The sequence below is a fragment of the Calonectris borealis genome, chromosome 3, assembly GCF_964195595.1.
Source record: "Calonectris borealis chromosome 3, bCalBor7.hap1.2, whole genome shotgun sequence".
Taxonomy (NCBI): Eukaryota; Metazoa; Chordata; class Aves; order Procellariiformes; family Procellariidae; genus Calonectris; species Calonectris borealis.
In genome coordinates, this window is record NC_134314.1 from 24728519 (window position 1) to 24748028 (window position 19510).

General features: G+C 34.1%; 1 protein-coding gene across 1 annotated transcript in view; it reads right to left on the bottom strand.

Annotated features, from left to right (window-relative positions):
* CSMD1 (CUB and Sushi multiple domains 1) overlaps nt 1-19510 on the bottom strand; it is a 1311413-nt gene that overhangs the window by 75805 nt on the left and 1216098 nt on the right. Inside the window, exons 51-52 of the mRNA XM_075145187.1 lie at nt 11373-11567; nt 7436-7609 (exon numbers count right to left, since the gene is read on the bottom strand). Coding sequence (XP_075001288.1) covers nt 7436-7609; nt 11373-11567 — 369 coding nt within the window. The remainder of the gene's footprint in view (nt 1-7435; nt 7610-11372; nt 11568-19510) is intronic.

Here is a 19510-nt window from a genome sequence, read left to right on the forward strand (position 1 = left end):
AGCTGCCCGGAGGAAAAGGACCTGGGGGTGCTGATTGACAGCCGGCTGAACATGAGCCGGCAGTGTGCCCAGGTGGCCAAGAAGGCCAATGGCATCCTGGCCTGTATCAGAAATCGTGTGGCCAGCAGAAGTAGGGAAGTGATCGTGCCCCCGTACTCGGCACTGGTGAGGCCGCACCTCAAATCCTGTGTTCAGTTTTGGGCCCCTCACTACAAGAAGGACATGGAGGTGTTGGAGAGTGTCCAGAGAAGGGCAACGAAGCTGGTGAAGGGCCTGGAGCACAAGTCTTATGAGGAGCAGCTGAGGGAACTGGGACTGTTTAGTCTGGAGAAGAGGAGGCTGAAGGGAGACCTTATCGCTCTGTACAACCACCTGAAAGGAGGTTGTAGCGAGGTGGGTGTTGGTCTCTTCTCCCAAGTAACTAGCGATAGGATGAGAGGACACGGCCTCAAGTTGCACCAAGGGAGGATTATACTGGATATTAGGAAAGATTTCTTTACTGAAAGAGTGGTCAAGCCTTGGAACAGGCTGCCCAGGGAAGTGGTTGAGTCACCATCCCTGGAAGTATTTAAAAGATGTGTAGATGTGGCGCTTAGGGACATGGTTTAGTAGGCATGGTGGTGTTGGGTTGATGGTTGGACTCGATGATCTTAGAGGTCTTTTCCAACCTTATGATTCTATGATTCATTCAGTTTGAAAATAGAGTTGCTGAGCTGGAAACAATTTCTCTTTATTGATTAAAGAGGAGAAAAATGTTCATTTTTTTGGTGACACTGATTAATTACAACTGGCAATAGTTTAATTTGAAACTATGCTAAGTTTTCATTTTGAGACGTTGCTCCCTATTTTTTTCCAGGGACCGAGGTGAAATACCTAGTCTCTTGCCTTCTTTGGAAATCTGATGTTATAATTGGATTTTTCCAGTAATTGCAGTTGTTCTCACCTTTCAAACATGGTAGAAAGCAGCCTCACAATGACATATACCATCACCTCAGACTTATCCAGTCAAATCACAGATATTAGTTCAGTTTATTTGAGTAGTTCCTTAATTGATTCCCTCTACTACTGTATCATCTCCCCCCCAACTGTACTACTAGAAGTAACAAATTCATGGCCTGGCTAATCTACAGGCTAGATGAACCATGTACTAGAGCAGATGTATACCTCAGTTTTAATCAGAATTTCTTCTCCTAAAGAAAACAATTCTGCGTGGTCCTAAATATTCAGGCATTGGGACAATTCTGAAAACTGTCATTCAGGCAATTGGGACAACCACAGATTTTGGGAAAGGAAATCTATGAAACAGATGCAAAATGGGAAAAGAGAAGCGGTATTTATACAAAATAGAATGAAATACATTTGATTTTTAAAAATTTTTCTAGACCTAAATAGTGAAGAATTGAAAAGCAGTTGCTGCATTGAAGCTAAACACAGGGAACCACAGGAAATTTCAAGAAGATAGCTGAGATGTGTCAACTGGCATAATGCAAAACTTTCTCTTAAACGGGGATTTAACCAGTTGCTGGACTTATTTTGTGAGTCATTTCATTTACAGATCATTCCAGCTAGTGGATTTAATGATTTTCCTGGGAATTTTGACTCATTTAAATTAAATATTCCAACAACTCAGGAACTGAAAGAGCACTGCAATAACACAAATTATATGTAATTTTCCCATCAAGTAAAATTAGGTTAAAATAAAATGAAGGAGGTTGTTAGTGGATTTTTTAATAAAATATGCTCTCAAGAATTAAGAAAATTGTTCACATGGTTCAAGGTTTGTTCAGTAATTTCATTCTAAAACATCTGGAAAGCAAAATACAAATAATTCTATTTTATTTTAATAAAAAATTTGAAATATAAACCAATATCACAATATCATACTACAGTTTACCTATCAATGATATTTACAGGATCAGATATTTTTACACAAGCACAGTCAACAGCAGCATTTTTTCACACTGAAAAATGTAGAGAATTATATATATTACAGAATCACATAAGATATGGAATTCTTACTTTTTTGGAAAAAAAAATGCTAAAAATTAATGAAAATTGAATGGAGTAGATTATTTTTAAGTTTAGATTTTAAAGTATGTTGTTGACTTGTTTATGTATAGTTTTGCATCTGAAAGTCATAAAAAGTCAGGAAAAAATATCTGTTCAGGAAAACACTTTAGTCCATGATTAAATGCCACCAATACTAGAGATGGAGTTAAGCAAACTCTTAAATGTTTCTAAGTTGATCTCTGCCCTACATGTATGGTCACTCACACACAAAAAGCATGCACACAAACATATGTTTTGTGACTTATAGGTGCAATTATTCTTGGAAGGAAAAAAGGAGAAGAGATATGAAATATCAGCAGTGTGAGTAATTGAGTGAAACTGAAAAAAAATCTTGCCTAACAATTCATATTTATCCTTGTATAACTGAGAAAAAATACATATAATACTAACTACCTGAAGACTTAGGTCTTTTATTTAGCCTTGGACGCATTAACTAGTGTCATCGGTTTAGCCTTCTTTTGAGACAAATAATAAGGATTTGACAAACCCTGTCCTGAGATACAGAAATTAGTGTACTCAGATGGCCTGAAATCATAAATTGATTCTACACAGACCAGTGGGTAACATAAAGTGATACCTATTTTAATCTATAGCTGTCCTGAATTACATTAGTGTAAGTAAAAAGCATCTCTAACTCATTATCATTCCTTTGAAATGGAAAGGCTTATTCAGAGCTCCCTGGGTGTTTGCCTCCTGATTTTCACAGGCTTTAGGTAAGTCCTAAAGGCACCCCTGAAATAAATGTGGTGCATGCTGTCCTTGAAATTCAGGAATACACAACTGGCGGCATTCACATCATCTAGCTTTAAAATTTAAGAATTTACCTTTCCTGAATTGTTCTCTGGAGGAGCCTGCATAGTTCCATTCACCTTGTTGGGAATTTAGGGTCTTAGATTGTACTCTAAATTGCATCTAAATTAGGTGCCTAAAGTACATGTTGTGAACATCTTTTATGTGAGAGAATGTAGAGAGGCAGGAAGAGGTTTAGCAACAGAAATACAACCTTCTGCAGCATGCATGTGATAACTCAAATTTAGACTTTCACACTCAGAGCTGTGCAGTATTTTTGGTCCTATAGAGCTTGTCTGATTTTGAAATAGCAAAGACTAAATAGTGGTTAACAACCTTCCAGCTCTAAATGTGATCTTTTTTGTCTAGTGAGGTAGATCCATGCATTTAACAGTTCTAAGCATAGGGCTGCATTCAACAATGTAATCTGATATATCAAATAGAAATCAAAGTCCATCAAAATTTTTAGAAAAAGAATTGGGAAGTATCATAAAACAAGCATTGCTCTTACTGCAGTAATAGTTCCTGCAAGAGGTCCTGTGTTCATTACAAGTGGAAATAGATCTGTAGAAATCATTTAAAATGCAGATAGTCAGGTAGAAAAAAAAAGTTATGACCAAGGGGATAGGATAATAGTAATGGATACCGATTTCAATGTGGATTTGTAAAAAAACTGAAACAGACAAAATCCAACAGCAAATCCCTCCTGGAGAAGGAAAAGGATGAATTCATACAGATGAAATTCAAGCTGTATATAGAGACAGTCTTTCCTACTATGAGATCTAGTAAACTTACTAGCTGTTTCCCAAAGAGTTAAAAGCTTCACTGTGTGTAGTTTTTAAACAGACTTCGAGAATAAACTGGTATTGTTCACTACATAAGTCCTGCACTGATCAATTCTTCTCCATCTCTACACTATTTGTATCTAAATTTATAGCTACCATACACAGTTAATCTTCTGGGGTGTTCAGTGGTAAAATATATTTCTCAGTAGTCAGAATAGAAGAAAAAAATCTTTTCCAGGGCAAGAGTTATTTATAATACAAACAGAATCCATTGAGATTTGTATATTATTTAGTTTGTATATGTTGGCAGCCAAATTATCCTGTGTGTATAGCCTTTCAAAAAAGAAAAGCCATACATAAGTACTAAATATTATTATTATTGATCAGATGATGAAGTGGTATTTCAGGTTCGTTAAAGTGAATGAATGCTAACACATATCTTTATGCTTGAAATTATTAAATGCACGTACCAGACACTGCACTGGCAATGAATAATGGTATAACACACTGGAAAAACCTGAGGGATAATAGCTCTTTTTTTACAATATAGCTTGCATGTTTGCAACAGAAGAAAGGGCTGAGGAAAATACTGCTACACATGCAAATTTGGGGCTGTTGGATCTTCACAGTTGCAGTTCCAGCATCTTTTAAATGTGGGTCAGTCTCAGTCCAGGAATAACCTGACACCAGCAGGAAGCTGATGTGTCTTCCCATACAAACCTCTTATATTGTTCCACTGTGGAACTGATGAACTTACGTATGTGAAAAGGTAATGCTGAAGCACAGCATTCCCCTAAAGAGCACCTCAGTGGAATACTTTTTCCTAGGTAAAAAAAGGTTTATTTTACTCCTTTACTGCTCTAAATATCAAAAAAAGTAGTAATTAAAGTATACTCCATTTATGCCATTATTTCCTACACCAAGATGACATCATTCTTAATACAGTGTATTTTAAATTGAAAAATAAAGTGTATGGAATTGAAAACATATCAAGCCAGAGAAGTGTTTTTCCTTTTCACAAAATTTGCCAGAAACAACTACATCTTGCTGGGAACTCACTAATAACAAACTGCCATTTAGAAGCTAGGTTAGCTCTATGAGACAATGGTCACTACTTCTGGCCACTTCGTATCTTAAGAGATGACATACTGTAAAACTATCTTCACGAAAATAGTGCTACAAACAGTACTGTTGCAAAATGAAGGAATCAATCAGAAATACATGATCAAAAGTTATAAAAACTTAATTCAGATCTGAATTACATGGTCTCATGCTATTTTTTTTTTCTGAAAAAATTCTGTCTTCATTTTCCTTGCTGCTGCAGCCTAGTATCTGAATTGAAAGAAGAAAAGGCAATCAACATGGCAAGTAGGACAAAAAGACTGAGATTTTATCCCTGTCTCTGAGAGAAGACTCCCACATTTCTATATTTCATCTATACCCCATCAAATTGTCTGTTCTGTACCGATGAAGAATAGAGTTAATATGCAGCTGATAACTCCACATTCTTTTTCATCAAGGTTAGATTATTATGCTTTTGTCTGTTAGTGCATTACTGTTGTGTGGCTTGCAACCTGTTTCAAAATATTTTCTCTAAAAGTATTTTCAGGCATTAAAGATCTCCAGAAATGCAGGATGTTGTCACTAGTATTCTGTTAAAAATCATGTTTACTTAATGATACTTGCTGTTCCTTTTTCTTAATAACATGCTAAAAGAAATTGATGATACTTGAAAATTGTTTTTTTGAAGACATGATTGAGTTGGTGTGTGGTCCCATCACACCTGGTTATTGTGATGCAGATGTTCCTCTTTTCTTTTAATAGAATATTCTACCAGGAGAATGTTGATGTGTTTTAAAATCCAGCTCTGATTTTCTATGTTTTGCTCAGGGGAACTGTAGACATTTCTCTCAGTTTTGCACCTTGTTGAGACCATGAACTCAAAGCTCAATAACTGCAAACACTCTTTATGATGGTACTATGAAGTAACCCTGCTTAGAAATTTAAGGCAAAACAGCATAGGCTACCTACTTATCACTTTAGATATAAGATAATGAGCACCAGCAACCTGATATGCCAAAGATCATGTGTATGTTATCTGAACAGAGAAAGACAGTGACACTATTGACATTGAGAAAGTTAAGAATGGATTCAGATGTCTAAGAATGCTCAGCAACCTTTTGCTATCAGTGCTTTAGGTATATGCAAAACTTCTTTCTCACAGATCCATATTGACACTGACTTATTGTAAATGTAGATGTCAGGTTTATTTTGACTTGGTTCACGAATTGACAACATCAGGGATTCTTCAGACAGCATGAAGGTTTAAAGAAACAATGCTTAGAAAAAGGTTTTTTTAAAAAAAAAAAGTATAAATAAATAAAAGTATAAATATAATAAAAATATAAATATACAAAAGTATGTTGTTCTTCATAACATACTGCAAAACATATCTATCCACATTCTTTTAATGGGATGTTTTGAAGATACCAAGGTCAGAGGAAGATAACTGGCATTTTATTTTTCACATGCAAAATTTTCATGTAAATATACTTTTTAAAAACAATGTTTCTACAGAGTGGAAAGACAAGGGATTTTATAATTTAGAGATGAATCAGCATAATTTATTTAAAAGCTTTAAGTCAAATGTTACTGTTAGACATGTATCTAATTAGTCAAACATTGCTCTAGCTTACCTGAAAAATTTAAAAGTAGCAAGTACTGGATAGAGAATAATTCCTGACAATTCATGTTACAGCTACTACAATTTCCTTATAAAACAATGCTTTTACTGTTTGATTGCTGCAAAAAATAGGAATATGGATTATTCTGGATAACGATATCTTAGTTATTCTAGTTGTTTTGAGAGTTTTTTTAAATCAATTAAGTATTTCCTTTGTAAAAATTCAATTCTTGCATATGATAGGTGGTCAAACTGTTTTGTTTGAAATGTACTAGATAGGCATGGAATACTATGTGTTCTGCTAAGAGGATGTGGCTAGTCAGCAGAGAAGAAAACTGCTTTTTAAATGCGATTGAACTCTGGAGAAGAAAGAAGAGATTCCTCCTTTCCTGAGAGCAACTGAGTACATTCAGCTGTGAGACAAGATGAAAATCTGCAAAATGAGGGTAGATAAAGCAAATAAAAGATTCCAGAAATAAATATACTGTCCACAACCAGGAATACATCCACTGCTGAGCCTCAAAGGTGACTGAGAAAGAAAACAGTTTTCTTATGTCTATGTTAGGAGTGCAAACCAATAAGAGTGGATCTGAAGAATGAAAGTGTTGGGGTGAGAACTCAAGGTCCAAACGATTTACATCTCAGGGTTTGAAAGGGTGTTGGATTTGCTCTGCCTGGGGCTGTCTCTTGTCTACTTCCCTTGACTGAATGCTCAATATGCTGAAAGCTCATTTGTAGTTGGAATACATCAGGAATACTCCTGAGCTGAAGCTCATCTTCCAGCTTAGTTTCATGACACACTCTGTGACTGCTCCAGAAAGCAAATCAAGGTAAATGTGGGCAATCAAGTCACTTAAAAAACTCTCCTGATCTGAAAAGCATTCCAACAATATCAAATTTAATTTAATTTCTAATAAAAAGCTATATGCTAGTAGAGTAGTATAAAATCATATCCAGTACACAATATTTCTGTATTTAAGATATCTTTATTCTTCATCGATTTAAAAATGTTGTTGCTTGGTAACAGCTGAATTCCGGTACTTGATACTGTGTCTGCTTAAAGCAAAACAAAACAAAACAAAAGAAAAAACAGAAATTTGTTTTTTACCTAGGCATTGGGTTTCACTACCACTCCAGAGACCGTTTGCCAAGCATTCTCTCACGTGAGAACCAACTAACGTGTATCCTGTGTTACAGGTGAATATTGCAGTAGCTCCATACACTGTTAAGGTTCCAATCTTATTTCCATTTGGTGGAGACGGAAGACCACCACAGGAGATAACTAGGGAAAAAACCAAACAACAGAACAGACTGAAATATGAAAATACTTTTCATAATTTCTTAGACTAGAAGACAATATATCACCTCACATTTTCTTAAAAAGTAAATGTAATAGGAATAAATATGAGAGTTGTATTCCACAATAAGGGCTTAAAATTATGCTTCATTTGTCAACACATGTTCTAAATCTGAAAATTCATTAGGATATCTTCACATTTTGACAGCAGCTTAAACACAATCTGTATTTCCAGTTCTGAAACAGGGGAATTATATGAATGTCTAGGAAGGTTGTGGTTATATTCCATGTGTACATACTCCTGGCTACTCGTCAAATATACTTTCCCCTGCATTTTAAGTGTTATGTCTGTTTAAAGATATTATCTTTTTTTAAGATGTACTCTGAATTTTTATGAACTGTCTTTTCTTATTCCCCACTACTATTCATAATCATATAACATATATGGTAGTCTACTTGCTAAAAATATAAATCTTCTGGTTTTTCTTAAGGCTAGACTTGACCCATTATCACAGAAACCTTCTGTAGCATCAGCTGCAATCCACAGCTATTACAGGTACCACATGAAAAATTACCCTTTAAGGATGTATCAAATTCTAATTTAATTCAAACCGTTCTGTCATGTATTTTGTTTCTAGAAAAATATATCAATAATATTGTAATTTAAGATGCAGACCAATGCCTTCAAGAGCTTCAATTGTATTTTATTATACGTTAGCATAAATCATGAGTTTACTTTCAAAAGCATGTTAATCACAACTAAACTTCCTATCTGAAACCTCAAGGACACATTCTTCTATATTTTAAAAGGTTCCGTATAGAAAACAACATGGAGTTGGGTAGAAGTTGGACAAAATCAAGTACATACCACTATGCTGTTAACTCAGTCATAATCAGAATATATGTGATCAAAGTTTCTTATGCATATCCAGAGGTGGATAAGACTCCTTTCGACTACAATCAAGTCACATTAATGCAATTTGTGGAGTAGCCTAACATTGTAACTTCTAATGCTAATGCTGAATATTATTACACTTATGCATATGTTTAAAAATTCAAATTATTTTCCTAAAATGCAATAGAATGAATTGTTCTAAACATATTACAAATGCTTTATTCTTTTTAATTACAGTGATTCAAGTTAAAAATAACTAAACTACATGAATAATGAGCCACCTCATGATTTGTTAGGCAGCTGTTCAGCATATTCTTAAACAAATAAAATAAATTTACTAGTTAGGTCTTTCTTAATCCAGAACCCCCTTTATTTGAAGTTTTGCAATTCCTTTAGAGATACTATTCACAAGTAGATATTGATAAATATGATCTAAATATCTTATCATCAGTGTTTCAAGTAGCTTTCCTGCTGCTTCAGAAATATAAACAGCTAGAATCTATATTTATATAACCTATCCTTAGCATGTGAATGACAGACAGAAAGTAAACAGTAGATTCCTCAAAATACTCTACAGTGTATTATAGAGTAATGATCTATATCCAATGGAAATATTACTGAACACCTCTTGGGGGATGAAGTTTGCCATAATTAAATCCTAATCAGTCCTCTATCAGAGGGCAAAATAATGCACCTGTCTTATTAACAAACTAATGTATCTTAATCAGCAACTCCTTGGGTTTCTGTATCTACCTAATACTTTGGTTTTGGTTAACTGCATCTCATACGGGTCACCCCATTTTCTACTTACATAAAAATTCTGTAATTGTAGAGGTTGGTCGAGAACTAGCTTTTCAAAGACTTCTCAGCAGCTGAACAGTAGCTGCATATTAGGCAGCAAATACAAAACTAGGTTTTTTAGTATGTGTGCACAAAAGGAAAGGGGCACAATTGCAGTTAGTAGAATAAAAAACTCATTAGTTTTAAATTTGAAAAGAAAATTGATATAGCTATTACTGGTTTATAAGAGATATAAGAGAGTCACCTTATTCTTCCAAATGAATATTTTCAAAAGAAAATTTTCCCAAAACTAAGAGAATAAAACAGAACCAACATAATTCCACAATCCATCACCATTTAGATAAGTTCAAATACACTGCTTTCATGTATGTATCGTATTGATTGCTGTTACAGGTAGCTCTGTCAGCCTTGTTCTAAAAACGTCTTAAATAATTTTTTTCTTTTCTAGAAAAAAAATATTGTTTCATATTACTTTTATTTAAATGGTGTACATCCGTCTTTGTTCTCTTTTCTTTATTCTTCTTTTCCCATACTAAAATCATTCTTTAATATCTCCTCTGTAAATTCCATGCCTTAGGTTTGTAGGCACACACTTCCCAGTATTGGTGAGAGATTGTGTCAATTTATACTTGAATGACCCTTTCGAGTGATTCAGTACCACCTGAGATGACTTTGGGTGTTCTGTCTAGGCTCCAGTTGCTGTTGAAGAAAGTTGAGAATCTCTCCCAAGTTCTCTTTACAGCTTAGATACTGTAATTTGCCTCATATGGCATTAGGAGCTTGTATTTAGGCAAAACAATTTTGTCTTCTGTTTGTCACAATATGTACATCATACTGAAGGTTTTGCTCAACCATTTATTTGGAATATGAAAAGCTATTTGATGTTTATGTTCATTCTGTTAACACTATCATAGAATCATATGAAATACTTTTGGTACCATTTATCATAAGGTATTATTGACATCTCTGCAGACTTAACAGTTTGACAGAGCAGAATGATTCTGTTCTCTTTGCTTAAAAAATACCAGAATGTATAATTTAGTAAGCTGTTCACCTGATCCCAAGAATTCTTTCCTACAGTGCTGCCATGAAATTTCTCTTATTGATTCAGCTTGTTTCAGAATACCCATTCTCAAAATCTTCTAACACTAGAAACTTCACTGAATTTAAACAAAAAAAGTCACTCTCTAAAAAGAAAAGAAAGCATCTCTTTCAGGATGAAATACTAAGTTTGAATATCTCACTGAAATGACATACTACTCTGAAAAACTGAATGCCTAAATTTTATTTCCAGTTCTGCTTAGTATGCTAGGCCTGTCAGTTGGCCATTTTCCTTCAGATGCTGGGATCTTCTGTGATCATTGAAAAAGAGCCTGTAAGTACTATCACAATGTAGGAAAAGTTTCTGCTTTAAGGGTAGCAGAACTAGCTGATGTGCCAAATATCCTCTCCAACCAAAGCAAATAACACATTGGAAAAAGAAGAAATGAAGTTTTGGGGGGATTCATTAAGACTCCAATACTGTAACCCTTGAAAACAGTATGATCCCACTGAGAACGTCAAGGTTCTCTAAATCTTTAAACACCCAAAGTCAGGGCTGATGTAATTTATGATACTTTCATATGAAGACATTACCAAAGCTCATATGTATGTTTCTCCAACAGTACAGTTTTCATGCTTCACCCAAGAGGTCAAAGCAATATCATCTTCTAATCTAATTCTAATCTGGAATCTTGTAAAGTAATAACATTATCTCCTAGTATTCTCTAAATACTTATGTCCTATCTAGTTTAATAAATCCATAGTCAGACATAGATCATCATCCAGATTGATCTTCTGATGCTACTTCATTAACTGTTGTATGAAATATATTGTACTTTATACATAAAGAGTTTGAATCAATTAATTTCAACAAGTTAATGAAAATTTCATATTTGCTTATTTATAGGAGATTGATAGCAAAATATTTTAAAAAAAACTTTAAACCATTTATAAAATAAAATATATGTATTAAAAAGCATAAGATATTCTGTAAACAAGTATGTTCCTTACCCTTACAATTTGGCCTTTCATTGCCTACACTCCAGGTTCCATTAGTCCTGCACTGTATGAGTCTTCGACCCAATAAATAATACCCAGGACTGCAGCTGAGCATGACTTCAGCTCCATACTCATTCAGTGACCCAGAAATCAGTCTCCAGACAACATGTTCTGAGAGCAGAGTCTCTATGCTGGGGCAAGTTACAGCTGTGAAAAAAGGACACTTAAATATTAGCATTCTACCTCTAAGTTTCTTCACAGAATATATGTCTTGCCTTACTGGCAGAAGTTTTGCAATGTAAAATTGAACATACCATAAGCATTTTTGAAATACAAGTTCCAGGAAAAATAATGAACATCATACAGCGAGTATTACAAATTGAGCAGGAGTTTGTAGTACATTTTCACTTAGTGAGATGCAGTGGAACAATGACATACAGTTATGCTCTCTAATGTGATTTATTTTTCAGAGACAAAACACATCACAGACTACAGTGGATGTAAAAGGGAAAGCAAATAATGCTATGTTATTTTTGCAAAGGCTGAAGCGATGCTTCATTTTTCTATCAATGATATTTACTTTAGGAAAGCTCTAAAAAGTTCTTAAAACAGGTTGCCATAAAAGCTGTTAACACACATTCAAATGCTAATTACTATAAAATGGTATACTGTGGGTATTCAGGAAAATTATTACATTCCAGTTTAGAACACTTGACATAAAAAAAATAAAGATAAAATTTAGAGAGACTTTTAGAGTGATTTCAGTTTTGTTGCTTTTAGTATTTCAGATTTCATAAGAGAATGCAGTTACTGCCAGTAGACAAGGACTGTAGTTTACGTTTTTCATAAGGCTTAATATAGCTACCTACCATATATAGTGTTTTTAAATATTTTTCTGTTTCACATTGGTGCTCTGCAGTTCAAGATAAAGTACACAGAATATTTACAATATTTACGATATTGACATGAATTCTATCTTAATGTGTCTATGTCTCTGTAAAGATTAGACTAGTTTTATGAAAATATTTATGATTACTTTATATAAAAATAGTTGTATTTGGTATCTTATATCATGTTGTTCAGAATTTCCCTGCTATAGAAAAAGTCTGAAGGATTTAGTGACTGTTTATATCCCAGAGAATACTTTAGAAAAAACTACTATCCCAGCAACACCTGAGAAAAGCTATACTTTCTGAGGAAAAACAGACAAAACCACATGTAATGGAATTTTAGTTCCTCTTCTTTTGTTTTCCTTATATATTGCTGAAAAAAGGGTGATAATTTTTCTAAATATTTGATATACTTAGGAATCATTACCTCTGATCTTTTGTACAATGTACTCTAGTCACCACACTGTTTAGTGTAAGACAAAGGCATTAGGAGGAAGTGTGTAAAAACCCCAAACTATACTGAAGAAGTAAAAAGAAGAGTCTGATTCTCATTTATGCTATAATAAATTTACACCATTCTACCAAGGAAAGGATTCATAAAGTTGACAAAAAATAATTACATATTCTGTAGGCTTTATACTGTCTGAGAGGTATAAAATGATTTTATCATGAGTATGAATGTGTGATGAAAGAGACTAGTTCAGGCAATCACTGAAATACAGGGAAAGTGATAGAAGAAAAATTCCTGTAAAAATTCAGATTTCCACCACTTTTCAGAATACCTTTGATAATGCTAGAATTATACATCTACTTTTTTCCATAGTTACCTTACCCATGGTAAATTCTAGCATCTAGGAAACACAGAGCTGGCACCACAACTTATCTGTGAAGATGTGTAAGAATTTATGAAAAGGAAATAATCTGAAGAACTTCCAAATGACAGTTTATAAAGTTACATTGAGTTGAAATTAGATTACTTTCTTAGATTTTTTTCAGTATATCTTAGGAAGAATTGCCAGTGTACAATTGAATTGAAACTTGATAGTTCTTCACTTTGGCCTTTATAACAATATTCTGACTAGTTATGAACAGTTTCCCAGGTTAAAGGAGGACTTCCTACTTCCTAATTTAATTTAATTTGATACTGATATTAAACTGTGTTTCATAGCTACGCAAAGATTATAAATTATTAACCAAGAAACATTTTTTTCTTATTTGTTGTTAAATACAATAAGCATATTAAAGCACTTCGCTTAACACCTTGGAGTGAAAATCATATAGGTCTGTCAGAAGACAAAAAATATTCTACATAGATACTTAATACCCCTCAAAACTAACATTTTTATGATTTCTCCTTTTAAGCAATAGTTTTATTGGTTCTTTCACAGTGTGGTGGTGTATTCATACCCCCCTTCTTCCCTGGGCCACTTGTTGATCTGGGCCGCCTGTTGATCTCAGAAATTTCCATGAAACCTCGGCCTTGGTGTATTGAGTCTGGCAGTTGAGCGCTCCTTGACTGTATCAGAAACTCTGCACAGCTGAGGCTGGGAACATCCTCCTACTGCCTGGCCCGGGTGTCCAGCAGAACAACACCGAAACCTTGAGAATTCTTTAGTAATTACCACTTGGGACTGTGGCCAGGATGGAAATTTACGGATGACTAAAGCCAACCATCTTGCGAACCTATAAACGGTGGTCCTAAGTGAGGCCCTTTGAGCTCTCCTGGACCGCAGCGGCTGCACCCAGCATCTCCCTCTGAGTGGGACGCCTCTCAGAGCTTGCCATCTTTCAGGCCTGCGATATTCGGAGGACCACTGGGTCCTGGGTGAGTCCCTTTCGAAGCTCAACCCTTTGCCCGTTGAGAGGGAATGCCTAGACATTCGACGTGAATATTTCTTCACTGAAATCGAGGGGAATTTTTAACAGGTATACCTTCTGTATATTTTTATATATATATATGTTTCTCTGTGTGTGTGAACTAATAGTAAGCATAATCTGTAATTAAGTTGTGATTGTAGTAGACTTACTAACCTATTTTGCAAATATTGAATAGTTAATGATTAGGCGTTACTAAAGTTTGTTAATGATTAGTTGATAACTAAGTGTTGCTAAATTGTGAATGAAACCTAGACTGTCCCTGAAATATAAACCCTTAGATGATTTTCCCTTGTATGTTTCACCCATGTAATAAGTAATAGAGTGAACCTTGCCATCGAATTCTATTAGGTTGCACCTTTATAAATCTCTATTAAAATCACTTTCTGCTAATTTCTTTGACGGTGATTCTTTAAGCGGCCTCTAAACCACTCTCTCGCGACACACAGATGAAAGCAAGCTGCTTATTTAGTCTAATAGTAAAAATTTTAGTCTTAACCATAGGGGATATCTTAAGACACTTAGAAATAAAAGAGGCTCAGCTATTTCAGAATATGTAAATAAGACACATAGATGTTTCCTCTCCACACTGAGGTTATATGTAATTTATTCTTTCTTTAGCTATAAATACACTTAGAATCTTGTTACAAGTACACTTTACAAACAACTATCAGATTTTGACATGATTGTACAATTCCTAATTGAAGATGTTACTGAGTACAGAATATACTTCTAGATTGTGTTGATGTAATTAACTAAAACTATTGCTTGAAAAAATTTACTTTTACAGGGACTGATTTTGATTTATTATTTTCCCCATCCTTCAAGAAACAAAAAAAGACTGTTAACAGATGTTTTATTTTGTGCACATGGTTTATGAATGAGTGCATCAATTTGCCTCTCACAGTCTCTCTCTTGCAAATTATGGGCTGGCACTGTTTAAATTGTCATTTACATAGATGAAACTCTATAAGGGATGATCTCAACTTCTTGCAGATGTGAAGATGTTCTCTCTTTTCTCCAGGTATTTTTTATACAGAAATGTATGAATAATATTGTTTTACATAAAGCATAGGTCAGAAAACATAATTATCATTTGAAATTATGACTAAGATTACCCATTTTAATGACATGATATTACTGATGACATCTCCATGTACTGATAATTCTGAACAGACTCAAAAGCAGGGAATTCATGAAATATACCTACCATAAAACAAAAAAAAACCACACAAAAAAAAAAAATTTAGTTGTTCTATAAGCTCAATATATTTGCTACTTAAGACATGAGCAAAATATTCACTTATGAACAGTGGCAATGACCAAAAAAATATAACAAGATCTTTGCATCTACAACAACTAAAATCTAACAAGAATTTGTGCAGTAATGTGCTGAGCTTTTAGTTTTCACTCTTCATAATGATTAATTCTTTGTACTTTCATTATTCTTTTTACTTGCTCTTCCAGTCAACAAGCACATTGCACTATCAATATTTTCCTAGAATCGGAATACCAGAAGAATGTTTCTTCCCTTTTACTGAGTTGTTCTTTTGTCTACAAGCCTTTGCTTGTCTTTTCTTATTGTTACATAAGCAAAAAAAAAAGTACATCTCATGCTATTCCAAGAATATCTTGAATATTGTGACTCTGAATGTATTTATGGTTTCAAGGAAAAAAAAAGAGTACAATATAATGGAAAAATATCTCAATTACAGGAATTTACTATTATTATTTGCAAGTGTAATGGCATCTGGTAGTTGGTTGCCATTCTTCAGCAGAAGGTTAACAATCACAAAGAAAGGGAAAGAGCATTTTTATCTTACTGTATGGTGAACTTATAATGCAATAATGAGAACTGTGTTGTTCAAATATACTCTTTTGACTAAATCCACTATTAGCTTAAAAAAAGCAAGATTAAGGTCAAGTCATGTATTATGCTTCAGAGACAAGTGTGGTTTAAATTTATAAGTATTAGTAAGATAACAAGACAGTAGGAAACCAAATAATTCCATACACCACAGAATCTAAGAACAAAGACCTAAGAACAAAATAGGATAACTTGAGCAAGTTGATAGTCTCAGTATGCTAGTAGAAAAAAAAAAACACAAAGCAAGAAAATTAAGCGCTTCTTGTCATTCAACATATCTAAACTGGAAAGGCTTCGAAACCTCAAAATAAATAAACAAAAGGATGACATGGTATTCAGTATTAGACTGTCAATACAATCAGCTATGTCAAGTCAATCTGTTATCAGTCTAATGTATCTGGATTAATCTAAAATGCCTAAACTAATTAACTGTTTTACTACAGTTCACTGAATAAGTACTAACCCTTAAAAAGTACTCCATGTTACATACAAAATACTCCAAAAATTACTTATTGACTTCAGGATTTATTACAGAAAATGTTAGGAGAATTATTGGGTGTGGTGTTCTGAATGTCCTAGCTAATAAAAACCCCAGCAATTGCACAATATCTATGATGAGCTGGTGGTGAATATTTGCCTGTTTATATTAACAAAGTCCTTTTTGCATTTATAATACAACTGATGCTTTATTCCAGAACTACTTATGATTCATAGTTCTATAACTAGACATTGTACAAACATATTGAAAATTATAAAAAAGGCTTCTAAAATTTCTAATTATTTTCCAATTAATTTCTAGATAAAAATCAATGTCTGAACCATCACTGTTATAGCTCAGCACACCATAGATTCCAAAATCATCTCTAGTGAAATATGCAATATGCAGATTATGCAAAGGTAACATTAGCTGTTCTTTAAAATGTTTGATATTAGAGAAATTAGCATAAACCAATGAAAGACCCAATTTAAATCTTCGAATGAGTATATTAAAGGAGTAATGGAAAAAAGCAATAAAGTTATGCAGTTACAGGGACCATTCCAGGCAACTAAAATGTTAGAAAAATTAATTAACCACAAACTTAATTTCCTAGGCTATGCATCCACTTACTTCTATGAAAAGGAAAGCAAGTAAGAACAAAGGCTAACAAGTTATCCTATTTCAGCATTATTTTTGTCATTAAACATATAATGGTTCAGATCTCAGCGCCAACCCACATGGAGTATAACCCATATGGGTACATTCTATATGCACTTATATAGAAATATAATATAATATAATATTGTATACATTCATACTCTTGGTTCACAAATTATGGTACTTAGCTTTAGAGAACTGGTAGAGTACCTTATAATCAGAAAAAAAAATCTGACAATAAGTGAACACATTCGGTCTTCTGATCTCATGAAGAGAAACATGAAAGTAAATTATAACATTTGCTGTCATTATTTTTTCCACCTCTGGCACAATATTTTAAATCAGTTCTCTAGATCTCTTTTTTTTTTTTTTAATCTTAGAAAGGTGGAAACTTATGACTTTTCACAAGAGTACTTTACAGGTGTGTAAAAATGCTGATCATAGTTAAAACAGTGTTTCTCAGCTAACCATTGTTACAACTTAAAACCTTAAATTTGTAATCATGCCTAAACATCCTTTCCTTTCTGTTTGAGCATTATCCAAATGATATTATTTGGGGTAAAAGGTATTAGAGGCAGTTTATGTGGCATACAGTAAGGAAAGATTCATGCAAGCACCAGTGCTCATCTATAGTTTGAGACAAAAGTTGTTTGATTTATTCAGATTTCTTGGATATATCTACCTTTTGGATGGGATGTTTTTTGGAATTGTATATCACACTCACTTCTCTGACCAACAGTAACATACTAATTTACAGGTTTCAGCAGAAAGTTTTTGCATACTTTACACAGTGTCCTGTATTCATATGTAAAGTTACTACTATATGGTCACTCTCTAAAGAGAGTATTGGCCTGATTTAAAGTATTGCCTGATAACGGCTTTAAATAGCAATACAGATAGACATCTCTAGTTCCCTTCTTCATGTGCTAGAGATCTCTATGTAGAATAACTGAAGCAAGTTACTTATCTGTCATTTAGTTAAGCTTTCTTAACAGATATCTGTTGATTGTATTTCATGTAATTAAATTCAATAGCCTAATGTCCGTGATCCATCTGTGTCTTGCTGCATGACCAGCAAGAGTCATATTTCTCATGATTCAAATCTGATGTAAATACTTTTAATGAAAAGAAAGGAGTTTCAAACATCTGCCTCAAGCATTATATTATCAGAGATACCTTGCAAAACAAACTGCACTGATTTCAACCTTCATTTTAATAGCCCTGGGGATAAAATGAACTCATTCATTTACCATTTACCTTTCTGTGCTGAGTTTGCTGCTCATCAAGTCTGAGATGTTTCTATCTCTGGAGACTACAGAGATATACTACAATATACAATACTACAATACTACAATATACAGAACTACAAAAACATGTTGTTACGCAGATTGTCTAAGCTTTTCTGCACTTTGCAAGAAAGAAATCTTGGGTAAAGCATGCCTGCCTCTGAATAGCAATCCATTGTGAAAATATTTACTTTAATACTGTCATGTAGATCACTAGCATTTTAATTTAGCACTTTTGGTTTTAGAAGTAATGGGATTCTTTTTCAGACAGAATAAATTTTTAGAAAAGGAAAAAAGAAGAGAAAAAAGTGTTCTATGTATTTTGTTAGGCTATTATAAATATTAAACAAAACTTTTAAATGTTGAAAGTTGTGCTAAACGTTAATAATTAAGCTTTGTTTTACAGGGTAGTCATTGTCCGGTTAAGCTTGATCATTTCAATAATACAAGCTTTTTTTTTTTTTTTTTTCCCCACTGCAGATATAGTGTTATCAATTTAGTATTTTTGATCCCCAGTTAGTTTAACTGGCCTCTTTCCTCCAAAAAATCTGTTGATATTTCTGCTGATTAATCATTCAAGTTATGTTCTTTGTACCTTGTCATTTTTTCTGAGAGAATGGAGTGCAGTTCAATACCCTGCAGCACTGCCTTCCCTCTGCACATGGCTCTGAATTCAGAGCATGTCTGTGTGGTCACAGCTGGTTTTGAATAATCCTTTTTACGTACTCTGTGGAACTGCTGTGTTCAGTTTTAGGCACTGTCCTTCAAAAAAGGTGTAGATCACTTGGAGGCTGTCCAGAGGACAGTAATGAGAATCACTGGTAGAAGAAGTATGAAGAAAGAGTGAGAACTCAGCAAGACAGTTATCTCTGGTGAGAGGTGACTGAGTGTATTGGGTGCAGGAGTCAAGGTGTTGGCAGGGGTAGGTGGGTGCTGCAGGGGTGACCTCTGTGAGGAGAGGCCTTGGCTGCTGGTTCCAAAGGACCCACCACAGGACACAGCTGAGCCCATCAGCCAAAATGGCAGCACCGCTGGGAAAATGTATTTAGGAAAGGGTAAAACACTACACAGGCAGAGGAGGAGGGAACACAAAGAGT